The sequence below is a fragment of the Bos indicus genome, chromosome 13, assembly GCF_029378745.1.
Source record: "Bos indicus isolate NIAB-ARS_2022 breed Sahiwal x Tharparkar chromosome 13, NIAB-ARS_B.indTharparkar_mat_pri_1.0, whole genome shotgun sequence".
Lineage (NCBI taxonomy): Eukaryota > Metazoa > Chordata > Mammalia > Artiodactyla > Bovidae > Bos > Bos indicus.
In genome coordinates, this window is record NC_091772.1 from 74,961,840 (window position 1) to 74,988,622 (window position 26,783).

Sequence of the window (26,783 nt, forward strand, 5' to 3'; positions counted from 1 at the left end):
ATGGGAAGAGCTGAAGTTACTTTACTAGGAGGCCAATTCAAGGATGGGAGGACTTGATGGTGTATTTTGCCATCTGCTCTCTTCCACACCCCATTCTACCCCCAACGTGGGGAGAAGCATCCTGGAAGCTGGTATCCACCTGAGAGTCTGAAGCAAAATTCTCAAATTAGCTCTTAAACCATCTGGTTCTGGATTTCCTTGGTGGCTTAGTGGTAAGGAATCTGCCTTCCAATGCAGGAGACACGGGTTCGATCCCTGGTGCGGGAAGATCCCACAGGCTGAGGAGCAACTAAGCCTGTGAGTTGCAACTGCTGAAGCCTGTGCGCCCTAGAGTCCGTGCTCCACAGTAAGAGAAAGCACCGCCATGAGAAGCCTGCGCACCACAGTGAGAGTAGCCACCACTCTCCGCAAGCAGAGAAAAGCCCACAGCAATGAAGACCCAGCACAGCCAAAACGAAATGAATAAATAAAATCATTAAAGAAAAATCTGGCTCTGAAAATTCACTCATTGACTCATTTATCAGGGCCTTACTGAGGGGCTATCATGTGCCAGGGCTACACAGAGTCAGATAAGAAGTAGCACAAAAATGAGGGACTTTAGAGTCAGAGAGATACAGGTTCAAGCCCTCTTTCCACCATTTATATGTTATCTGACCTTGGACCTTAGAAAGCATCACTATGAACAAAGCTAGTGGAGGTGATGGAATTCCAGTTGAGCTATTCCAAATCCTGAGAGATGATGCTGTCAAAGTGCTGCACTCAGTATGCCAGCATATTTGGAAAACTCAGCAGTGGCCACAGGGCTGGAAAAGGTCAGTTTTCATTCCAATCCCAAAGAAAGGCAATGCCAAAGAATGCTCAAACTACCACACAATTGCACTCATCTCACATGCTAGTAAAGTAATGCTCAAAATTCTCCAAGCCAGGCTTCAGCAATATGTGAACCGTGAACTTCCTGATGTTCAAGCTGGTTTTAGAAAAGGCAGAGGAACCAGAGATCAAATTGCCAACATCCGCTGGATCATGGAAAAAGCAAGAGAATTCCAGAAAAACATCTATTTCTGCTTTATTGACTATGCCAAAGCCTTTGACTGTGTGGATCACAATAAATTGTGGAAAATTCTGAAAGAGATGGGAATACCAGACCACCTGATCTGCCTCTTGAGAAATCTGTATGCAGGTCAGGAAGCAACAGTTAGAACTGGACATGGAAAAACAGACTGGTTCCAAATAGGAAAAGGAGTTCGTCAAGGCTGTATATTGTCACCCTGTTTATTTAACTTACATGCAGAGTACATCATGAGAAACGCTGGACTGGAAGAAACACAAGCTGAAATCAAGATTGCCGGGAGAAATATCAATAACCTCAGATATGCAGATGACACCACCCTTATGGCAGAAAGTGAAGAGGAACTCAAAAGCCTCTTGATGAAAGTGAAAGTGGAGAGTGAAAAAGTTGGCTTAAAGCTCAACATTCAGAAAACGAAGATCATGGCATCCGGTCCCACCACTTCATGGGAAATAGATGGGGAAACAGTGGAAACAGTGTCAGACTTTATTTTTCTGGGCTCCAGAATCACTACAGATGGTGACTGCAGCCATGAAATTAAAAGACACTTACTCCTTGGAAGGAAAGTTATGACCAACCTAAATAGCATATTCAAAAGCAGAGACATTACTTTGCCAACAAAGGTTCGTCTAGTCAAGGCTATGGTTTTTCCTGTGGTCATGTATGGATGTGAGAGTTGGACTGTGAAGAAGGCAGAGTGCCGAAGAATTGATGCTTTTGAACTGTGGTGTTGGAGAAGACTCTTGAGAGTCTTGGACTGCAAGGAGATCCAACCAGCCCATTCTGAAGGAGATCAGCCCTGGGATTTCTTTGGAAGGAATGATGCTGAAGCTGAAACTCCAGTACTTTGGGCACCTCATGCGAAGAGTTGACTCATTGGAAAAGACCCTGATGCTGGGAGGGATTGGGGGCAGGAGGAGAAGGGGACGACAGAGGATGAGATGGCTGGATGGCATCACTGACTCGATGGACATGAGTCTGAGTGAACTCTGGGAGTTGGTGATGGACAGGGAGGCCTGGCGTGCTGCGATTCATGGGGTAGCAAAGAGTCAGACACGACTGAGCGACTGATCTGATCTGATCTGATCTGACCTTGGGCAAGTTCTTAACTCTCTCTGAGCCTCAGTTTCCAATTCTGTACAATGGGACTACTCAGTGGAAAGGGCTCTTATGTGGGTTAAATGAGACAAAGCTTCAGCAGCAGGTCCCACATTTTGGAGATGCCTTGAGGATTCCCCCTCCTCAAGTCCTGGGTTGTGGACCCCATAAATCAGTTCCACAAGCACCGAGATCCACAGTGGCCTTGTTCGTCATCTTATCTATACAGTCCAGCACATAGTAGGTGTTTAATAAACATTTTGACTTACGGACCTACAACCATAGACCCTCTGCCTGCCTCTTGCAGCCTGGGTGTAGTTGTCTGTCTGTATCTGGCTTCTCTGTTGGAGCAAAAGCCCATGAAGGCAGAAACCAGATCCAGTGCATCATCCTGACCCCCGGGGATCTGGCACTTACAAGGGTGAGTTTCATTCCCTCTTCAGGAAGCCAATGTTTCTGGCTCAGCTAAGAACGTTCCGCAGAGATCTGGAAGTCTCTGAGAGCCAGAGGCTTTCTATTCTTGCTGGGATGGTGGCTGGGCGGGGGCTGTTAATGAGAACCTGGCCCTGGCTCCCCACAGCCTCGTCCTCACCCGACGCCCCCAGTTCCAGCTGTTATCCTCCCCGCCCCCGCTGTCCCCTCCAAATGCTGCAGAAGGGGCCCTGGAGCCCAAGTGACGCCTCATTAGCCCCGCAAATGCCATCCCTGTTTTCCCAGTGGGGGGTCTGCTGGCAGGCCTGGCCTTTAAAACACACACGCTAATTTCTCCTCTGGCACGGGCCTCGTGGCGCCCCGCCTCCTCCCTTCTCTCACACCTTCCTCTCAGGCCCCTTTCCGGCTCTGCTCCCTGCTATCTGCACAGCAAGAACAGACTGTACCTCGCCGCGGCTGCTAAATATAGACCCGCATCAGCGGAATATTCCTGGCTGGGGAAATGGAGCTGGGGCTGGAAATGGCACCAGGGCGGCTCCTACCCTGGGGCCGAAGGCTCGGGGAGGAAACATCGAGTCCTTCCTGGGCAATACCTCCCCAAAGACCCTTTCAGACTGTGGAAGCTGAAGGATCCTGAAAACAAGGACCCCGTTTGTGTTTCTCCACTTGCCTTGTCCTGTGCCCACTTTCGAGCTTCTTGAGAAGCATTCCTGCCCGCCCAGGCTCCACGGTCTCCTACTTGCCACCTTCCTCCCGGCTCTCTGCAGCGGGGGATGCTCTTTCTTAGAATCTGGCCATCCTCTTCATTCTCTTGGAGTCTGATGCTTCATCTGCCCACCCCTGTCACCTCCCAGACTCGGTCCTGGCCCTGCCCTTATTTCTCTGGCCTGCCTTTTCCTTCCCACCTTAAAGCTGATGAAGGCATGAAGGTTGCATCATCATCATCCCCAGGGGTTGCACTGAGCCCATCACACCCTCATTGTTCCCTGGCCTGCATCTTCTGTCCTAGATACCGGCTGGCCGACCCCCTCACTTTCATTCAGGGCTCAGCCCCAGTGTCACCTCCCCAGAAAGGTCTGTCCTGATTTCCTCATCGAAGTCTACTCTCTTATCCTGCTTAGGTGTCTTCCTAGCACTCATTGCTACTCAGTATTATGTTGCATGTTTATGTGCTTGTTTCTGTATTTCCTACTTAAAAGCTCCGTGAGGGTAGGGTCTCGGGTTTGTCTATTGCTGCACTCCTAGGGCCTGGAGACAGCAGGACATGTACAGGCATTCAATAAAGAGCTGGTGAATGAATGAATGAATTCTCCTACTGGACCCTCCCAGCAATCACGTGAGATGAGTATTATTATCTCTCTTGTGCACACAGGGAAGCCAAAGCTCAAAGAGTCCCAAGCGTTCTTGGAGCTTTACGCCCATATTTCAGATGGCCCATTCTAGACGATTCTTCCCTCCTCGCATCTTAAAGCCAATGGAGTTAAAATCGAATTAAATAGCTCTGCACCAGATCCTGAAGCATACTCAGTAATTCCTCTGCCCCGCGACAGTTTTCTTAAGCCACACCCATCCTTTTGTTTTTGTAGATGGTGCCCCTTTCCATCCCAGGTGCCGATGTTAGGAAACCCCAGATCCCTTCCTTAATCTAGTCCTGTGCATTCACCCAGGTCTCCAAGGTTTGCCCTTTGCAGGATCTCACTGTCACCCCTCATTCTCCCTCTTTAGCATCTCCATGAATCTTCCCTAGCAATCCCGAATCATCTCCGGCCCCCAACAAGAAGAAGCAAGTTAAGGAGTCTGGGTGGGTCCGAGAAAGGGCGCAAGCTTTGACTTTTGTCTTTCGGGGCTCTCTGCTGGCACCCCAGGCTCCTGGGTGTCCCTGAATTCAGTGCTTGCTTCTGAGCCATGCTATACAAGGGCAGCCCGAGGGATCTTGTTAAAATGAAAGCCTGAGCATGTCACTTTCCTGCTTTAAAGTCATCAATGAACCCACAAGGTTGGCAAGGGGGAAGGGAAACAAGCTCTCTCCTAGGCGGCTCTTCGCAAGTGTAATCTGGTACATTTGGGCATTATCTATCCTGATTCCAAAAGCACATGCTCTTTGACCCAGCTTTTCCACTTCCCGAAAATTATCCTGCAGATACACTCACACAAGCACAAAATGATATATGTATGAGGTTATTCACTGCAGCATTGTTGGTTGTAGGAAAAGATTGGAAACAGCGTAAGTGTCCATCAAGAGGGGACTGGTGAAATAAATTTCAGTGTATCCACAACAGCTGTTAAATAAAAGAATGAGGAAGCTCTTTATGTGCTGATATGGGATAATCTGCAAGATGTATTGTTAAGCGAAAAAGGCAAGCAGTGTGTATAGTGTGTGTTTATAGCTACCATTTGTGTAAAAAAAAAACCAACAAACAAATACATGTACCTACTTTCTTGTACATGCATAGAATAGCTCTGGAAAGATACACAAGAAAATTACATTGGTTGCTTTGGGGATACAGACCAGCTATCTGGGGGACTAGAAGGGGTGAAAAATTTCCATTAAATACAAATTTGGGCTTTTTTGGGGGCTGTGCTGGGTCTTTGTTGCTGTGTGTGGGCTTTCTCTAGTTGCAGTAAGTGGGGGCTACTCTCTAGTGGGATGTGGGCTTAGCATTGCCGTGGCTTCTCTTGTTGCAGAACACGGGCTCTAGCCTCACGGGCTCAGGAGTTGTGGGTTGTGGTACATGGGCTTAGTCCCTCCGTGGCATGTGGGATCAAACCTGTGTCTCCTGCATTGGCAGGCAGATTCTTTACCTCTGAGCCACCAGGGAAGCTCCCAAATTTGGACTTTTTGAATCTTGAAATGTATTATCTATTTAAAAAAAAAAACAATATTTTTCAAGTGAATGAGTTCAAGGTCTCATAGGATATACACACCATGTGGCTCCCTTTGGGGTTGCAGCTTCTGAGGGTGAGAGTGCTTTTCCTTCCTCTCTTTTTAAAAACATTTCTTTCATGTTTGAATGTTTTCTAAAATGTATTAGTTTTGCAAGGAGGAAAAGTAATGCAGATATTATGTGTAAGAGCATGTGATTATAGACTGGAACCCTCCCTCTAAACAAAACAAACTCACATACACACAATATCCCAATCTCAAATCTATCAAACACCCTCCCACCCCACTGCCCTTAGAATAAAATCCAAGTGCTTTGCTTGCCTTGCACGCGATGCAGCCAGGCCCCAGCCAGCCTCTCCACGTCCCCTCTCCACAAGCCTCTTCCCAAGTCCTGAGTTGTTTACAATTCCCCTTATGCCTCAGGCTGTTCTCTTCCTCCCAGTTTTGCCTGCACCATGCCCTCTGCCTGGAATGCCCTTCTCTGCATCTCGGTCTGGCCAGCACTTTATCCTTTGGAGATTGCTACCACTGCCTCCGAGAAACTGGCATCCTAATTGCCCAAGCAGACGCCTGTCGCCCTGCCCCCACTGGACTAGGAGCCCCATGGTGACTTTCGATAAGCATTCGGTGGTGTCTGATGTCTCAACCCCTGCCTTCTCCAGTCCCAGGGACAGTGAGAGCACTGCTCTTGGCATTGGCAGCCACAGCCAGCTGTGGGACCTCGAGTGAACCAGTTCGCCTCCTCCTCTGTCCTCTGTGCCACTCCGGCAAGCTGCTGCCCCACCCCGGGATGTACTCAGGTTCTAGCCTCTGAGTGAGTGAAGCAGTGGACAGTGGGAGGGGTACTGCAGCATTGCTTGGTGGTGCTGGGGAGAGCAGTGAGCCAAGACCTTCCCTAACGGTCTTGGCTTCTGTCTTCCCATCAGATCCTTAACAACTGTCACTTGAACAGAGGTTTCACAACTGCCAAAAATGTACCTTGCACAGGCCCACTGCTGTCCCCTGCTACCTGTCGGCCCCCAGCTACACTTATGACCATGGCCGACTCGTATGGACTGCGGACGCGTCCGCCCAGCTTAGTTCCTAGGCCAAGGTGAGGGGCCACGGAGTTCAGATCTCTGATGTCTTTTCAGGAGGCTCATAGTGGTTGCCTCCCGCCTTTTGGTTTCCGTGCCAGTCTTGCAGGTGCCTCCCACTCCATTTTTCCCCCTACTGCTCTGTCGTCTCTTCCTACCTGGCTGCCCTCCATCTCCGCTACCCTGGGGTCTCCTGGATCCAGTGAGATGTTTCGGTATCCTGTCCTAACCTCAGCGCTGTTGGTTGGGAGTCTGAGAACAGAAGTCCGTCCGCCTCTCTGGCCCCGCCCCACCCCTTATGCCCCACCCCGGCCCCGCTTATGGCCCCGCCCCTTGGACTGGTCCCGCCCCTCACCGGTCTTGGGGTCCACGGTGAAGTGATGCTCGCCATCCAGCACGCTGTACACCAGTCGAGCGCTGCTTCCATACGTGGGGTCATCCGCATCCGAGGCCATCACCTGCATCACCGATGTGCCTGGGGAACAAGCGAAACAGAGGTCAGCTGGCGCCGCTGTGCTCGTTCTCTCCACCTCTCCCCGCCCACGAGGAGCTGGGAAAGGAGACTAAGGCTGGAGGTCACTGAAGCCAATCCTTTCACAGTCCCCTTGTCCACATTAAGCCCCAACCCGCTTCCAGATCTGGGGACCTTCCCAGTAGCACGAGCAGGACCATGGAGCCAGATCTGGATTCAAATCTCCTTTCCCAGCCGCAGGACTCTGGCAAGAGAAGAGAGCCTCTCTGAATCTCAGTTTCCTCACCAGAAAAATGGGGACAATCCTGGTTCTTGTTCATGATGGAACGCATTTTAAACTCCCAGTGTACAATGAACGGGCTCAGAGCCGTCTCTCACTGGTGGTGGAAGTGGTTAATTTCACCAGTGAAGGTCATCACAGTCAGAGTTAGAGCTGAGACTGGAAACCATGCACTTTACTCCCAAAGCAGGGCTCTTTCTACCCATCCCAACCCATCCTGATTTCTCAAGGAAATTCTGCCTTCTTCCTCCCACCCTCTATACTCCCATCCCCACCATGGAGGGGGCATGTGCAGAGGTCAATGCAGAAGGACAACCAAGTTTACTGAGACTCAGCAGCTAGTGTCTCTTGGCCCCCAGGCAAAAGAACAGCAGTACCCAGCTCTTGCTTTGGGAAGTAGTTGGCTGTGGTCCTTGGTGCCCTCCTCGCTCCTCCCCCCTGGTGCCCAGACAGTCCCCAGTCCCAACGCACACAGTTTTCCTCATGCTTTGCACGTAGGCTGCTGGGGAGAGTATAAATTGGATAAAAGTCCATCAAACAGCGGCAATTAAGTTATTGATTTTCGACGCTGCCTCATTAAACTGGGAGCTTCTCTCGGCCTGTCCCAGAGATGGCTCTAATTTGACATCATGTTCAATTTGACGAAAGCAGAGCTTGGGACGTGAGGCTGGACAGGGTGCAGATGATGGAAGGGGTGGGGGAGGGGTTGGATGGGGGGACGGGCTAAGCTGAGTGGTCCATCGGAACCTTTCCAGAGAGGAGGGGATAAGACCCAAGAGGGAGTCATGAAGGCTTGGGATGTGACCCAAGGGGGATGAGACTCAGGCATCACTTCAAGGAGATGCCCCCTTCTGGGTGCCCTGCTAAGGCTCCAGATAGAGCCCTCCTGGTGGGCTGGGCTCTCTGGGCCAGCGGGGTGGCATGCTGGGGGGTGCAGCCAGTTCACTGCCTGGCTAATGAGTGAGGCTCTGGAAGTGCTACTGCAGCAATTCTGCTGAGCCCAGACTGCCGCCCGCCTCTCCCGCCTCCAGCCTGGGGCCCTCGATCATTCCAGACAGACACATGTATTTATTTTTCACTCTTTTGCATTTCTCATTTCCCTCTCCGTGTCCCCCCCTCCCAGCCTCCTAAACCGGCCCTGCAATGCGCCTCTCTCTTTTGGCGGCTCCAGCTCTGCATCAACCATGTCAGAGTTGCCTGGAGAAGCTGAGAGGAAGAGGTTTGGGCAATCCCCCTCCCTCTTGATGCTAGGTAACCAGGGGTCTTCTATTCAGGGCCAGGGCATGATCCCAGGCCCCTCCTCTTAAACAGAGAGAAGAGAGAGTAATAGATGTTACTGAGCACTCACGGCATGCCTAGCTTCACCAGCCACTTAAATCCATTATCTCTAATTCTCATAGCATCTCTGAAAGGCAGAGTGGACCTCTCTAAATTACAGTGGTGGTGGGGGGGGTGGAGAGGTCAAACAGGGGAAAAGACCTGAATGGGGACACAGAGTGACGAAGTGGTGGGACTTGAACCCAGGACTCTCTAAGGTCAAAGTCCTCTGGAAGCCAGAGTCAGCACAGACACACGGTGACTCTGGATGGTGGCCCGCTGTACTGAATCACAGTCAGTGACTCCGCCACTCTTAGCAGTTTGACCTCGGGACTGTCATGAACCCCATTTTTGCCTCAATTTCCTCCTTTGTGAAATGAGGGTGAGAGTACCATCATACTCCTGGGATCGATTTCAGAATTCAAATAGATTTCCATATTCAGCAGCAAGGAAAGCGCCTACCCCCACGCTAAGAACTCAGTAAAGGCAGGTTGTTGCTGTCTTCTCAGGAGGCGCTGCAGGCCTGTATACAATGGCACAACCAAGCCTCCCTCACAGACATGCTGAAATGAGAGACGATACACACAGCATCAGGCTCATGGTGGGCGCTCAATAAATAGTGGCTGCTGTAACTGTTGTGAGAGAGGATCTCCCTGTCACTCTCCTCTGCATGTTGCCCCCACCCCCTGGGCAAGACACAATGCTGGGTTAACCCCAGGGACATGGCTGAGCTCTCTCTCTCTCTCTCCCTGGCTGTATCCTAGGGACTCCCGCAGCGATGATGGAATCATTTCCCCAATCTGGGGTTCTTTATTGCAGCCATTACAGTTAATGCAGATGCATGGGGATGGTGAAGGGTCAGTGATTCACCCCTGGTTCCCCAGGCCCCACACTCCCTCCCACCTCCTTCACAAGTCAGCATCTCCCCAGAATCAGCAGACAAATGGGTGCCGGGCTTGTGGATGCTGTAGGACCACTTTGTGCCATCCCCCTAAGTTTAGCAGATTGCATTTTACAATGCTCCATCATGCTCTTCTCTCCTTCAGTCCTCATGCCAACTCGATGAGGTGGATGCGGTGACATGCTGGCAAATGTTTAACCATTGGCTCTGGGGGATGGAGGGGTGGGGATAAACGCCCTGCTTTGTAGGGTTTGCTGATTTCTGTGGTGTAAATACTCTCACCATGGCCAATTTCAAACTACCAATGTGATATCAAGTGGCTTATGAAACTCCTGAAAATCAATATTTGGCTCTCATGAGCTGATACAAGCCAACTTCAGTCTACTCCTGCATCATTTCCATTTTACAGATGAGGAAACTGTTATGCACAGCAAAGGGTGGCAAGGTAAATTAATAATGAATAATAATGAAACCCATTATTACATAAATGTCTTCAATGATAATGATAGATTAGGTTTATTAAATAACTACCTTGCACTACATGTTATAATAAGCTTTTTATGCATAGTATCTCATGGAATTCACATAATAGAGTCTTGAAGTAAGCTCTATTAAGATTTCTACTTTGCAGGTAAGGAAATAGAGGCTGAGTGAAGTTTAATAAAGAACCCCTTTTGTCTCAACTTCATCATCTGTGAAATAGGGGTACTCAGGACCATTGTAAGAACTCAAATAGATTTCCTTGTTTAACAGCTGGGACAGTGCCTGGCTAAATTCATCTGGCAAGGAAATAGGAGAGGCAAGATTCAAACCCAGGTCAATCTGATGTCAAAACACACATGTATCTTGCCTTATAAGGTAGTAGGGTGGGGATCAATAGTAGCAGAAGTAGACAGGCAAGTGAGAGAAGAGTCAAAGAAAGGAGAGAAAGAAAGAGCAGGAGGAGAGCAAGGAACTGGATTCAAGATTCTCCCTCCCTGGTATTTAGTTCAAGCCCAGACTTTCAGACAGAGAAAGCAATGGCAACCCACTCCAGTGCTCTTGCCTGGAAAATCTCATGGGCGGAGGAGCCTGGTAGGCTGCAGTCCATGGGGTCTCGGAGAGTCGGACACGACTGAACGACTTCACTTTCACTTTTCACTTTCATGCATTGGAGAAGGAAATGGCAACCCACTCTACTGTTCTTGCCTGGAGAATCCCAGGGACAGGGGAGCCTGGTGGGCTGCCATCTCTGGGGTCGCACAGAGTCGGACACGACTGAAACGATTTAGCAGCAGCAGCAGCAGCAGCAGCAGACTTTCAGAAGCAGGGCTTCAATTGGCTAGGTTGAGCCATTCGCTGTCCGTGGTGCTGCCCCTAGCCCTTCTGCTATATGAGATTAAGGGCCTAATTCCAGACTGACGTAGGAAGGATTGCCCAAAGGATTCTTGCATAAACAGGATCGCAGAACTCCAGGGCTCCATGTAGAATGTTGGATCTGGAAAGGCTGCTCCTTGAGGGGCACAGAAACCAGTGGTTCTCAATTTGGCTGCACATTAGAATCTCTTAGGAGCTTTAAAATAAAACTGATGTTGAGCCCCAACCCAGATTAATTTAATAGCACTCCCTTGGGGGTGGAGCACAGGCAAGGGTATTTTAAAAGCTCCAACAGTGATTCTAAAGTGCATCCCAGACTGAGAACTGATGCCCTAGATGCAACCCCGGATTGAACTGATGAGGAAACAGAGTCACAGAGAGACTCAGTGCGTTTCCCCAGGTGAAGTCACTAGTAAGTGGTAGGAAAAGATTCCAACCCACATCTCCGTAGCCAGCATGTCACCCTCCTGGACTCGCTGTGCCTGCACTGAGACCGACAAACAAAAGGAAGCAGCAAGTATGACACAAGCCACCAAATCAGCATGAGAAGTTGGACACTCCTACAAAGAGATGCCCCTCGCAACTTCATGGAGACATGGGACTTCGGCATCAGAGAGTCCTGGGTTCAAATCCCACCACTTCCTCACTCTGTGCCCTCAATCAAGTCTTTCCCTTGTCTGACCTTTTTCCTCACAGTTTTCCTCGAAGTCAGAGGGTCACACTCTGCCTCTCAGAGATGTTATGGGGATTAGAGATGATGGATTTAAGAGGCTGGTAAAGCCAAGCATTTAGTAAGTGCTCAATAAGAGTTTATTCCTTTCTCTTTTCTCTATATGGTCAGAAGATCTCTGGGGCTGTGTCTTTGCTTGTGAGTGGGAGACTCCCAGGCACCAGTATCAGGAGGGAGGGGGCTTGCACACCCTTCATTTCTAGTTTATCTGGGTGGCTCTGACATGGTTAATCATGGGTTCAGAACTAGAATCTATGCTCTGGCTCCCAGATCAGAACACTTTCTCTTCTCCCTTTAACCATTGCTGTTTATGAAATCCAACTGAGGCCCAGACATGGGCCCCAGAACCCCAAGCTGCTCAGGGAGAATGTGGTGCCATGTGGAGTGGAGGTCCGGGGTTGAAGACAAATTCTCATTCCAGCCCTGTCCTTGGCTCTCTGTGTGGCTATGGGACAACTACCCAACCTGACTGGGCCTCAGCTCCCCTTCTGTAAAATGGAGATAACACTTTATGCTTCTGTATCCTGGGTGAGGGAGACCCCTTGATGAGATGAAAGAGATAAAACGCTTTGGAAAAGAACAGAGTCCTCAATCGAGGTGACCAAGTGTCGTTATTGTGAAGATGTTTGTAATTATTATCATCCTGTTTCTTCCCTACCTCCCTCTGCTACCCTGCTGGGCCTGGGGAAACCCTTGGCTCACATTTAGCTTCTCAAACATTTATGAAAAATGACTCCCACCCCCTGCTGCTGCTAGAACTGCGTGGAATGCTTTCTATTAAAAATTAAAAACCACTTGTCGAGTCTCTGGGAACAATCAGATTACACAGGAAACAAGTCCCTTCTCAAACCCCTCTCTTACCTCCGCCCCCCCCCCCCGCCCCTATCAACTCCCTCTTTGCTCATCACTTACAATGCCAGCTCACTGCACTGGCCTCAACTCCGCTTCCAGCTGCCCAATCAGGGCAGCCTAATATAGATGAATGATACACAGGAGACGCAGGAAAGTGGTTGCATGGAAAGGGGGGTCAGAAGATAGAGGGGCAGGAAGCAGGTCAAGAGACAAGGGACAGAGAAGGCGGCATACAGAGATGGGGTAAGAAAGTGGGTCAGAGGCTGAGAAACAAGACACAGAGATGCAGACAGATGGACAGAGAGAAAGTGACAAAAACAGAGGTACCCAGATACATAGGGAGAAATGAGAATAGAGCTAGAGAGACGAGGGTCAAAGAGGCAGATATACATACATATATATATATCGAGAGAGAGACAGAGACGGGGACAGAAAGAGGTTGCCAAGGACTCACCCAGGCAGGCAACACTTGAGTGTGTGTGTGTATCTCATCTATCCCCCTAAGAAAGGGGATTCTTCTTTTGTTTCAAATCGAGTCCCATTGACTCTTCCATCCTCTCCCCACTTAAATGGGACCCTCCGTGGAGTAGTCTGGTCACCTCGTTTACTCGGGGCAGCAACATTCTAAGTTTCTGCAGTAGCATCCCTCGGCCAGTTGCAGAAAGCAAACATTTTTGGCTTATGATTCCGTTCTATTCGGTCACCCAAGATATACAGAGCACCTACTATGTGCTAGACCCCAGAGGGTAGGATGCCACATTTGTTACCTTTGTACTCACTGACACGTGGGCACCAGGCCTGGCAGAGAGGGGCTGCTTGTGTTTGCTGAGGGATTTGTTGATGGAAAAGACAGAGAACAAAGTGAAGCCAGGGCCTGTGCTCCTCTCTGCCACCTCTCTCCACCAGAAACCTCCTGCCCCTTTTCTCCCCATCCTGGGTGGTGAGAGCCAGTGCCGTTGCTAGGCAAGGAGATATTGCACATATAGATCTTCCTGGACTTTAATTAAAAACATCTTTAGAATGTGTCTCTGCAGAGGCCAGCAATTGATTCCTGGCTTGGGCCTGAGGGCTGTTGAGCCACACTCTCTCCAGCAGCAGGTGGGACAGTCAGAGGCTACCAGCCTGCCCTGCCCTCCCCAAACAGGACCTCTGGGAGCACACTGCCCCCTGCCTTCCTCCTCTCCTCTCTGCCACCGTCCTCTCAAGCACGGGCCCTGGCAATCAGATAGTATGTCCTCCCGATTTTATTTCTCCCTCCCCTCTCGGGCCTCAGTTTCCTCAGCTGTAAAATGAAGGTATCTACACTTAACCCAAGAGAGTTCCTGGGAGGATGAAATGAGATTAGGGGTGTGAAAGGGCTTTGTAAGCTCTAAAGTCCTGTGCACACTAAAACTGTTTCTCATGCCCACTGAGGCAAGTAGCTTAGGTTCTGGATCCAGGATCTGGGTCCAGTTCTGGCTCCAGCTCTTACTATGGAACCTCAGGTAAGTTACTTTATCTCTCTCCACATTTATCTCCTCATTGGTAAAATGAGGACAGTAATACCTTCCCTGCTTATTCCCCAGGACTGTGAGAATAAAGGGAAATAGCTTTGTGAAAACAGTGTTGGCTGATAGCTATTATTTAGTAGATGTCCCGAGAAGTGCAGACTGTACTACAAAAGAGTCTTTTTCCATCTATTAAAGATGCTGCTCACAGAGGGATTGCAATACACAGGAAAGCGGCTGTGGCAGGGCCCCTGTCCATTTCCACAGTCTGCTGAGCCCCCATCTCATGGTCCAGCAATGACAATCCTGTGGCATATGTGCCTCCATAGTCGCCTTCCTTTGCTCCCAGCAGACATCACTAATCGATTGTGGCATTCTTTTCTGCTAAGCCTGAATGAGACCTCAGACACCTTCTCAACACAGCCCTATGACCAGTTGACCAGAGTTGGCACCAGAGATGAAACTGATCTGCTAACACTTTGAGGACAGTGGCAGTATCTTGCTTATCTTTGCATCCTCACACACCTAGCGAAGGACCACATACATAGTAGGAACTATTATGTATTTACTGAATTAAAGCAACTGCTTATTTTTCTATCCTATTCGGGATATATATATATACATACACACGTATATATATGTATGTATATATATATAAAGTAGGTACTAATAACGGAGAAGGCAATGGCACCCCACTCCCATACTCTTGCCTGGAAAATCCCATGGATGGAGGAGCCTGGTGGGCTGCAGTCCATGGGGTCCCTAAGAGTTGGACACGATTGAGTGACTTCACTTTCACGCACTGGAGAAGGAAATGGCAACCCACTCCAGTGTTCTTGCCTGAAGAATCCCAGGGATGGGGGAGCCTGGTGGGCTGCCGTCTATGGGGTCACACAGAGTCAGACACGACTGAAGCAACTTAGCAGCAGCAGCAGCAGGTACTAATAAATGTTTGCTTAGTTGGGTGACTCATCTTTGAAACCCCTACAGACCCAAGTACACTGAAGGCCTTGTATATAATGGTTGCTAATAAACATTTGTGGATTTAACTCAATTACTTATCTTTACATCCCTAGCAGTGCCCAGAATAAAGTAGTGGGTAATAGATGTGTGCTGGATTGAACTTCTCATTTCTGTATCTTCAATAGTGCCAAGGATTTTGTCTTACACATAGTTGGCATTAAGAAGTAGGTGGAGTTGAACTGGGCATGGGAGCCCTGTGAAATTCCCTTGCTGTCCACTGGTCAGGTTCTGCCAGCCTACATAAGGGATCTAGGCCCCCCAACATCAGGAGATTATCTAGTCTAACTCTTCCATACCAAAACTCACTCCTTTGTTGATTTCACCCAGCCTCAAGCTTTAAATTCTCGCTTTGCTGATGACTTCCAAAGTGGTAACTCTAGCCCTCATCTTGCTTCTGATCTCCTGACTTAGAGATCTAACTGTCCCCTTGACAACTCCACTTGGATTTCTAGTAGACACCTCAATCTAAACATGTCCAATAAAGAACTCTTAATTTTGTGCAAATTTGCTCTTCCTGGAGTATTACCCAGCTCAGCAATAGCAGTTCCATCCATCTACTTGCTCAGGTCAAAAACTTCAGCCTCACCCTTGTCTTCTCTCTCTCTCACTCCCCTCATTCAATCCCTCACAAACCCCATTGGTCTGCATTCAACATACATCCAGAATCCAAATCACCATTACCTCCTGCCCCAGTTACAGGTGTCTCCTCACTGATTCCCCTACTTTCACCTTTAACCCCTATAGTTTAGTTTCAGCCAACAAACCATCTTTTTAAAATCTATGTTGGATCATAGAACTCCTCTCCTCAGCCCCCCGCCCTGTCTTACTCAAAGCACAACCACAAAGCTTTTAGCAGCTACAAAAGTCCTATGTGGTCCAGCTTCTGGTATCTCTTCTGACCTCCTTGGACCCTCTCCTCTTCCTTTACTCCTCTTTTCAGCCACACTGACTTCCTTGCTATTCCTCAAACATGATAAAACACATCATGCCTCAGGACCTTTGCACTTGCTGTTTCCTCTTCCTGGAACATTTTTTCTCTAGCTTAGTTTTTGCGGATCTTTTGTTGCAGTGCAAGAATTCTTTAGTTGTGGTGCAGGCTTAGTTGGTTCTTCAAGTGTCCCTGGAACCAGCAGCATCAGCATCAGCTTTGACAGCATCTTTGTTAAAAATGCCAACTTTTCTAACAGCCCAGATGTGCTGGGCTTCCCCAGTGGCTCAGATGGTAAAGAATCTGCCTGTCATGCAGGAGACCCAGGTTCCAACCCTGGGTTGGGAAGGTCCCCTGGAGAAGGGAATGGCAACCCATTCCAGGATTCTTGCCTAGAGAATCCCATGGACAGAGAAGCCTGGCGAGGTACACTCCATGGGGGTTGCAAAGAGGGACACGACTGAGCAACTAACACTGAATCAGAAACCCTGGGGGTAGAGGGGAGCCTTCTGTGCTTTAACAAGTCCTCCAAGTAACTTGGATGTACAATAAACTTTGAAAACCACTGTTTCACATGAACCTCACCAAGATGGTGGAGTAGAAGGACACATGCTCATCTTCTGTGAGAACTCCAAAATTACAAGTCGCTGCTGAACAACCATTGACAGGAGAATGTTGGATCCCACCAAAAAAAAAAAAAAAGATACACCACATCCAATGGCAAAGGAGAAGCCCCAGCAAGACGGTAGGAGGGGCAAAATCACATTTAGAATCAAACCCCATATCCACCAGAGACACTGGGAGGGCTCAAACAAACCTTGTGCACACCAGGACCCAGAGACCCCACAGAGACTGAGCCAGAACTGTGTTTGAGTGTCTCCTGCAGAGGTATGGGTCAGCGGTGGCCTGCCGCAGGGGCAGGGGCTCTGGGTGCAGCAGACCTGCGTATGGCATAAGCCCTCTTGGAGGAGGTCATCATTAACCCACCAAAGAGCTGCCAGAACTTACACTGGACTGGGAAACAGACTCTTAGAGGGCACAAACAAAACCTTGTATGCACCAGGACCCAGGAGAAAGGAGCAGTGACCCCACAAGAGACTGACCCAGACTTGCCTGTGAGTGACCGCAAGTCTCCAGTGAAGGTGTGGGTTGGCGGTGGCCTGCTGCAGAATCAGGGGCACTGAGTGCAGCAGTACATGCATGGGACCTTTTGAAGGAGGTCGCCATTATCTTCATTACCTCCACCATAGTTTGGCCTCAGGCCAAACAACAAGGAGGGAACACAGCCCTGCCCATCAACAGAAAGTTGGATTTAAGCTTTACTGAGCATGGTCCCGGCCATCAGAACAAGACCCAGCTTCCCCCTCAGTCAGTCTCTCCCATCAGGAAACTTCCACAAGCCTCTTATACTTATCCATCAGAGGGCAGACAGAATGAAAACCACAATCACAGAAAACTAACCAATCTGGTTACAAGGACCTTGGCCTTGTCTAGCTCAGTGAAACTATGAGCCATGCCATAGCCACTCAAGACAGACGGGTCATGGAGGTGAGTTCTGACAAAACGTGGTCCACTGGAGAAGGGAATGGCAAATCACTTCAGTATTCTTGCCTTGAGAACCCCATGAACAGTATGAAAAGGCAAAAAGATAGGACACTGAAAGATGAACTCCCCAGGTAGGTAGGTGCCCAATATGCTACTGGAGATCAGTGGAGAAATAACTACAGAAAGTGAAGAAATGGAGCCAAAGCAAAAACAATACCCAGCTGTGGATGTGACTGGTGATGGAAATAAAGTCCGATGCTGTAAAGAGCAATATTGCATAGGAACCTGAAATGTTAGGTCCATGAATCAAGGCAAATTGGAAGTGGTCAAACAGGAGATGGAAACATCGACATTTTAGGAATCAGCGAACTAAAATGGACTGGAATGGGTGAATTTAACTCAGATGACCATTATATCTACTACTGTGGGCAAGAATCCCTTAGAAGAAATGGAGTAGCCATCATAGTCAACAAAAGAGTCTGAAATGCAGTACTTGGATGCAATCTCAAAAATGACAGAATTATCTCTGTTCGTTTTCAAGGCAAACCACTGAGTATCACAGTAATCCAAGTCTATGCCCCGACCAGTAATGCTGAAGAAGCTGAAGTTGAATGGTTCTATGAAGACCTACAACACCCAAAAAAGATATCCTTTTCATTATAGGGGACTGGAATGCAAAAGTAGGAAGTCAAGAAGCAACAGTTAGAATTGGACATGGAACAACAGACTAGTTTCAAATCAGGAAAGGAGTACGTCAAGGCTGTATATTGTCACCCTGCTTATTTAACTTCTATGCAGAGTACATCATGAGAAATGCTGGGCTGGATGAAGCACAAGCCGGAATCAGGATTGCGGGGAGAAATATCAATAACATCAGATATGCAGATGACACCACCCTTATGGCAGAAAGCGAAGAACTAAAGAGCCTCTTGATGAAAGTGAAAGAGGAGAGTTAAAAAGTTGGCTTAAAACTCAACATTCAGAAAACTAAGATCACAGCATCTGGTCCCATCACTTCATGGGAAATAGATGGGGAAACAGTGGAAACAGTGTCAGACAATTTAGGGGGCTCCAAAATCACTGCAGATGGTGACTGCAGCCATGAAATTAAAAGACGCTCCTTGGAAGAAAACCTATGACCAACCTAGACAGCATATTAAAAAGCAGAGACATTACTTTGCCAACAAAGGTCTGTCTAGTCACAGCTATGGTTTTTTCAGTAGTCATGTATGGATGTGAGAGTTGGACTATAAAGAAAGCTGAGCACTGAAGAATTGATGCTTTTTGAACTGTGGAGTTGGAGAGGACTCTTGAGAGTCCCTTGGACTGTAAGGAGATCCAACCAGTCCATCCTAAAGGAAATCAGTCCTGAATAGTCATTGGAAAGACTGATGCTGAAGCTGAAACTCCAAATCTCTGGCCACCTGATGCAAAGAACTGATTCATTGGAAGAGATCCTGATGCTGGGAAAGATTGAAGGCAGGAGAAGAAGGGGAAGGACAGAGGATGAAATGGTTGGATGGCATCATTGACTCAATGGACATGAGTCTGAGCAAGCTCTGGGAGTTGGTGATGGACAGGGAGGCCTGGTGTGCCGCAGTCCATGGGGTCGCAAAGAGCTGGACACGACTGAGCAACTGAACTGAGAACTGAGTTTCACATAGCTCCTTGGTCCTTTCCCTTGGTTCCTTCAAATCTTGTTCAAATGCTCTCTTATAAAAAAGGAAGGCCGGTATGTTCCTACTTCCCTGGTGGTTAAGAATCCGCCTTGCAATGCAGAGGATGTGGATTGAATCCCTGGTAGGGGAACTAAGATCCCACACGCATTGGAGCAACTAAGCCTGCGCCACAACGAAAGAATCCTTGCGCCGCAACACAATATCTGTGTGATACAGCGAAGATGCAGCCAAATAACTGAATAAATACAAAAAAAGAAAGGGCTCTCCTGACCTCTCTGTCTAAAATAGCACTCCCCCGATATAAGTCCCAATTCCCTTGGTCCTCACACTTACACCACAGGGTGTATTTATATCTTGACTTGTTTCTTTCTTTCCTATCTCTCTCCCTGCCCTAAATGTAGGCTTCCTAAGAATCTCCAATGCCTGAAACAGTCTCTGGCACAGAGTAGGCACTCAATAAACGTCTGGGCATGAATGAGCCCGCTCTGTGCTCAGAGGGGAACCTGGGGCCCAGAGATGAGCAGGGACTTTCCTGAGGTCACGTGGGGAGCCAGGCTTCCTGACCATCAGATGTGGAACCCGCTTTGCAGCGTTAGGCTCAGCGTGGCTGGTGTGCCCCTCCTCAGAAGCGTGGCTCATTGGAGTCCCCCGGCACAGTTCCTTTCCCTTTTAAGCTGTGAGTGGTTTAATTTGTGAGCGCTGCTGCCTTTCATGTCCCAAGCTGTGTCCCCGCTTTGTCTGATCTCCGAGGCTGCCCAGACCCCGGTGCTGCTTGTCGGCCCCACCCCCCTCAGCCCAGATCAGGAGGCTCAGTAATTGTGACTGATTTTCAAAGCTGCCTGGAATCTCCGTAAGCACCCAAGTGTCGGATTTGCTTTTCCTTCAAAAAGTTGCTCAAATGCAATAAACTAATTTAATTTCTGCTTCCTCCTCCCACCTCCTGGGTTCCCCCAGCTTGTCCCATTTTTTCCTGAGAGGAACGTCAGAGTCAGTGGACCGGGAGACGGAGGTGGGGCAGGGAGGGGGTTCCTTGTGGCTGGGCTCATCAAGCTGGGGGCTGGCTCAGCCTCCCACTCTCTGGGTGACCTTGAATGAGTCCTTGCCCTTTTCTCGGTCACTTTTCCCATGAGTGACACAAGAACCTTGCCACTCCAAAAGCCTGGGAGCCCAGCACAACGACCTGCTTGGTTATTGACTTGCTATGTGACCGTGGGTCACATCATCTACTCTCTCTGAGCCTTGGTGTTTCCATCTGTTCAGTGGGGATGCTGACATCAGTCCTGCCACCTCTCAGAGTCAAAGTGAGACTGAAGTGCTGAAGGGCAAGCCAGCATGGGGGATATGGGGCTACACCTCCCTCTGGACCCCTCATTCCCATCCACTCTCCACCCGGAGGCAGAGGGAGGCTTCCAAAATGCAAGTCTGCCCACTTACTTCCTTGCTTAAGCTTTTCCCAGACTACCTGCTTCCCTCAAGTCCTTTGCATGAATCCAGTTTCCTCCTCTAGCCTCATCTCTCGCTACCTTTCTGGCTTTTCCATGTGGAAATGTGCAGTTCAGTTTTGGGTGAAGAGAGACAGGGCTACATCTCTTTTGGCCAGAGTTTGAGTCCAGGAGTAAGGGCTGCTGGACTTGGGAAATCAGAGGCTTCATAAGCTACCTCTGACTTGCAGTGTGACCTGGGGCCCGTCACGGCTCTTCTGAGCCTCAGTTTCCCCACTTGCAAAACTGATTTCTAAGTACTCCCTGGGTTTCTGCCATGGACAACCTCCAAATTTATCTCTCTAGCTCAGACCTTGCAGCTGAAACTGGATACTGAACTGCCTTTTTCAAGATCTCTCCTTGGCTTTCTAATAAATACTTTCAACTTAGTTCATCTAACCAAACTCATGATTTCCCTCCATCCCCACAAATCTGTTCCTCCCAGTTTCTCCCATCTCAGTAAATGGAGATTCCATCTATTTAATTGCCCAGGTCAAAATTTCAGTAGTCATCCTTGAATCTTCTTTCTCTCACACCCCACATCCAATCCATTAGCAAATGCTTTCAGCTCTACTTTCGAAATATATCTAGAAGCCGACCTCTCTTCAGTACTCTTACTGGTACCACCTTGTTCCAAGCTACCATCATTTCCTGCCTAGGTAATTGCAATATCCTTGTCAACAAGCTATCTGTTTCTGCCTTTCCCCCACCTCTCCATCTAATCTTCATGGAACAGCCACAGGATCCTGTTCAAATTAAGTCATATCATGTCAGTCTTCTGAACAAGCCCCTCCACTAACTTCCCAGCTTGCTGAGCATAAAAGGCAAAACCTTGGCTATGATCACATGGCTGCCTGATCTGGTCTCCTCTCTGCTTCCCCTCAGAGGGAATTCAGCCTTGGGACCTTTGCTTATACTGTTCCCACCACCTGGAATCCTGTTCCCTGGGCGCAGGCTCTCACTTCTTTCGAGTCTTTGCTTCAGTGTCTTCTTCCCAGCCCCAGGATTGGTTTGTTAACTTGCTTCCTGCCTGTCTTCCTTGACTAGAATAGCCCTTCCATAAGAGCAGAGAGGCTGGTCTGCCTCCTCCTTGCTATGTCCCCAGTGCCTATGCATATTTGTTAAATGAATGAATGCATTCATTCAGCAGACGCATGACCTGTCAAATGCACGCACGGGTCTTAAAGGCCATGCACATGTGCACATGTGAGAATACAGTATGCACAGCAGACAACGCCAGCACACCAGTGTGTGGTGTGTGAACACGAACCCACACCCACATTCACACCCCCCCATTCCCTGTTCTCCCACCATCCTTTGCGCTCACCATTTTCTCTGGTGGGGAAGGTGGTAGTGGCCAGCTTGCTCCTCAGCCCATGACTCCAGTTTCTATCAGGAGCCCTGGGCTAAGTGATTGTCCAGGACTGTGCCTGGGCACCTGGGCTCACAGCTGTACCCTGACTCCCCTCCCCCCAGAAGGCTCCTCTCTCAACCCGGCTGCTCCCCTTCCCCTCTTGCTGACTCACCCCACCCCCCGGAGCCCACCGCCCACCTGTGGGTGAGAGCTCGGCCACGCTGCCAATGTAGGGGCCATGCAGGAAGCGGGGCTCGCTGTCGTTGATGTCCTGCACCTTGATGATGAACTCTGACTCAGGCTCCAGCAGGCGGTTGGTGGCACGGTCCCGAGCTTGAGCCCTCAGGGTGTAGAAGGTCTTCTGTTCCCGGTCCAGGCGCTCCATGGCGTGGATGTCACCTGTCAGCTCATCAATCAGGAAGATGGTCCCAGCGCCCTCACCCGAGATGGTGTACTTGATGGCCCCATCACCCTCGTCTGAGTCCGAGTGGATCTGGGGAGGCAGGGAGGAAGGCAGGATGGAGGCCAGGGTGGGAGCCCCTTTTGGTGCCCCACTCCCCCAGCAAGTCCCACTGGGAGCCTGTTCCTAAGCACATCTCTTCTTGCCCATTCTTCAGTGAAGACACTGAGGCTGGGGAAACCAAATGTCATCCCAGTCCCAGGCCTCACTGTCTGGTCTGGCATGTTTCACTAGCCCTCCATGGCTCTTCCTGCTCTAGCCCTGCCCCTGTAATCGACCTTCCCCTCTGTGGCCAGAGATGTCAGCCTCAGAGGCAGATCTGAACAGGTTCTCCCCTGCATGCAATCTTCTATGGCTCCCTATCACCCTTACAAAGAAGTCATAGCCCCCTCCACACCTCTCTGCTTCTTCTTTGCGTGTCCTGCCTTATTTCTCTATCTACTGAAAGTCTCCTCATCCTGCAAGGCTTGCCACATCTTGCAAGTTTAAATGCCACCTCTTCTCAAAAGCTTTTTTTGGGGACCCACCCCCACCCCCACCTCCACTCCACCTCCAACTCTGCCATTCCGCTCCAAGATCTTTGCAAGACGTCAAGCCATCGTTATCACGTTTGCTGTAGCCATGCTTCTCAAATCTTACTATGCATGCAAATCACCCAAGATCTTGGTAAAAAGCAGATTCTGACCCAGGGAGTTTGGAGTGGGGCCTCAGAATTTGCATTTTTAGCAGATTTCCAAGCTGCTGTCCATGACCCTTGCTGGAGTGACAGGGATAGGGTCCCTAGGCTCAGAGCCTGCAGAAGTATCTTTCTACATCTCTGGAGAGCAGCCTCAGGGCTTGGCATATGCTGGAGACAGGGACTGGAAGGACAGAGGGGAAAGTGGGGTGCAAACGGGAGGAGCACCCACCATGTGCCCGGCAGTGAGCTGAGCAATTTACATACTTATTTGGTGCAGAGGGCTTTAAAAAGAAAATTGTTATTAGAGTAGGTTTTGTTATCTTTACTTGGCAGATTTTTTTTTTTTTTCCATTTTCCTTCTGAGGACTAGAGAGATGGGATGAATTGCTCAAGGTCAGACTGCTGGAGGAACTGGCCTGGTCCACAGTCTGGGCTTTCTCACTCCATCCTCACGCCTCCTGGGAGAAGCCCATGGTGGAGGGAAGAAGCAGTACAGCTTGGTCAAGCCTCAGTGCCAGCATCACCTCCCTGTGAATTCTCGCACAAGTCACTACCTCTCTGGGCCTCAGGTCCCTCCTCTATAACATGCGGAGCATAATAGCACCTCCTCCTAGAGGTGCTGGAGGGTGGCACGCCTGCATGCTGAGTGACTTCATTCGTGTCCGACTCTTTGTGACCCCATGGACTGTAGCCCGCCAGGCTCCTCTGACCATGGGATTATCCCAGGCAAGAATACGGAGTGGGTTGCCATTTCCTCCTCCAGGGGATCTTCCCAACCCAGGGATCAAACATGTGTCTCTTACATCTCCTGCATCGGCAGAGGGGTTCTTTACAACTAGCACCACCTGGGGAGCCCAAATGGAGGGCTAATTGAGTCTGAAGTCCACATAAGGCCCTTAGCACTTGCCTGGCACCAGACGATGTTAACAATATGTAACAGCCAGCCTGGCAGTGGCACTGCCTATGGAGTGGTGCCACAGCAGAGCCCCTGCTGGTCCAGGTGGGAACACTTTGGATGCTGGATCACAGAGAGGTCCGAGGAGCGGAGGGAGCGAGGGGAGGGAGAGGAAACAGACTATTAACCGCAGGTAGGGAGCCTTTTCACTATTTTAGCAACTGGTACAACTATACTGGTAGGTACTGGCTGAAAATCAGTCCTGCCCGAGACATAGTAAGTGTCCCATAAATGGTAGCTATCATTATTATTATATTATTGTTAAATGTTAGCTATATATAACTGAGATTTAATCCAGGCATGCTAAGCTCCAGAACCCAGGCTGTTTTCACTGCACCGAAATCTCCTGGGCAAGGAACCAGCAGAAAGACTGTTCTCCCACCTAGAAACACCCAAGTCCTTATCCTACAACGTCCAAATCTCTCAGGCAGCTCTGAGCAGAAGAAAACGCATCCAAGGAAGCCAGTGACCTTGGGTGGCTCTCTGCTGCTCTCTAAGCTTCCGTCAAGATGGGGCATGAACAAGAGAAGCCCTAAAGGCCCCTTTCAGGCCAGGAGGCCATGTACCCCAGCCCACTCAGCAGGATAACAGGTGCCAATGAAGTCATCACAAAAGAGGGATAAAAGCCCACCCCCTGCCATGCAGGAGGAGCCTGGGTATAAATTCTGCTGGTGGAACTTTGTGTCTGAAAGGTGGATTATAGAAGTGCCATTTGGAAGATTGAATGGCCCATAAACATTTTCATATTTCATTAGCCGATTAATGGGCATCTCTCTCTTTTTGGCGAGTCTGCTGATTCTCAGCAGAAATTGCGGGGAGTAAATGGAGGCGTCGGGTGGAACCTTTCCGGGTCCCCGTCCTGTTATAGATTGCCCCAATTAATGCCCGTCCTGGGCTCCACTGAGAAGCCTTCTTCCTGTCCAGTTACTGTTAATAGATTTCTCATAAGTGGCTGGATTGTAAAAACCTCATAACTCAGTTTAATACCCCCAATAAAATTATCTCAAGACATCGGCCCTGAATCATCGGCAGTGCTGGAGATGAGGAGACCTGTCTCTCCTGTTTGCTGTTTACGCTGTTCCTCCACCTCTGCCCGGAGGAGGTGGGGACCAGAGAGGGTGAATGGGTTCCCTTTTTGGATGACTTCACCCACTTCCTAGTCAGATCCGTTGCGGGTTTATTTAATCAGCACACACTCCTCCCTGGAAGTCTGGTGGAATAGATGCCATTTGGGGGAATGCATAACAGCGGTAATCTTATTAGTCTTCATCACCACCCTAATAAGAACGAAATGTCATTCTTAGTTCCATTTATCAGATGAGGAAACTGAGGAACACAGAGGGGAGGTCATTTGTTTGGTCACCCAGCTAAGTGCAGGAAGCCAATCTCCTGAACCCATCACTCATGAATCTTGTGATCACACCATCTGTTATTTTTATCCCTCTGGGTCCGTTTTTCCACCTGAGAAATCGGATCAAGTCCTACCTGGCACAGATGTGGTGAAGACGAAACAGGTTCAACCCCTGGGTCGGGAAGATCCCCTGGGGAAGGAAATGGCAACCCACTCCAGTATCCTTGCCTGGGAAATACCCATGGACTAGGAGGAGCCTAGTGGGCTACAGTCCATGGGGTGGCAAAAAAGTTGGACACAACTCAGCAACTAAACAACAACACACTCTGTAAGTGATTGTCGCCTTCCCTTTCTGTCTCCTAGGTCTCCATCACATCCCTGAAGCCTTTAACATTTTATCTCAGCCTCTGGCCAGGGATCGCCTACCAGTAAGGAATAGAAAGGAGGGAGTGAAACCCAGTGATGACGTCACTGATATTCTTCCATGAAGTGTGACACAGAGCTCATGCTGGGGCCCAGGGGCTGCTCTCTGGGGACAGCAGAGTCGGACAGAACTGGTCAGCCTGTGGAGGAGCTAAGAGCTCAGAGCTGCAGATTTGGGCTGGGTTGGGGCTGCTTCCCACCCCCCACCCCCCGCCCAGGTCCTGGTTCTGGAATGGAGAGGGAGTGGACAGAAAATCTTGGCGGGCTAGAGTCCACAGGGTCACAGAGTCAGACATAACTGAAGTGACTTAGCACGCGCACACGTGCGGATCATTCTATCCCAGGATGATATTTCTCAAGAACCTCAGCTATGAGGCTGGAGGATGGGACTTTTATTTACTGAGCGCTTACTACATGCCAGATTGCAAGCCTCTGCAGAAGTCTAATTTAACATTGTGGCAGGACTTCCCTGGTAGTCTAAGTGGTTAAGAATCCGCCTGCCAATGCAGGGGACATGGGTTTGTTCCCTGGCCCAGGAAGGTCCCACATGCCATGGGGCAACTGCCATGGCCCATGTGCCACAACTACTGAGCCCACACTCTACAGCCAGTGAGTTGAAACTACTGAGCCCACGTACCCTGGAGCCCGTGCACTACAACAAGAGAAGCCAAGGAGAAGCCCATGCACCGCATCTAGAGAGCAGCTGCCACTTGCTACAACTAGAGAGAGCCTGGTGCATAGCAATGACGACCAAGCGCAGCCAAAGATAAATAAACATAAAAGAAAACATTGTGGCCTATTTAAATGTCTCTCCATTTCCCAGAACAGACTGAGATGGTCCCAGGTCTGTCTGACTCCAAAGCACAGGTTGGTCCCTCTGCAGCCTTTGGAATCTCGTCCACTTACAGGGCTTCCCTGTAGCTCAGTTGGTAAAGAATCTGACTGCAATGC

At 49.4% G+C, this 26,783-nt stretch overlaps 1 protein-coding gene across 1 annotated transcript in view; it reads right to left on the reverse strand.

Annotated features, from left to right (window-relative positions):
* The window catches only part of CDH22 (cadherin 22), a 143,914-nt gene that overhangs the window by 48,718 nt on the left and 68,413 nt on the right, over nt 1-26,783 (reverse strand). The window contains exons 3-4 of the mRNA XM_070801795.1: nt 22,163-22,457; nt 6,915-7,034 (exon numbers count right to left, since the gene is read on the reverse strand). Of these exons, the coding sequence (XP_070657896.1) occupies nt 6,915-7,034; nt 22,163-22,457 (415 nt within the window). The remainder of the gene's footprint in view (nt 1-6,914; nt 7,035-22,162; nt 22,458-26,783) is intronic.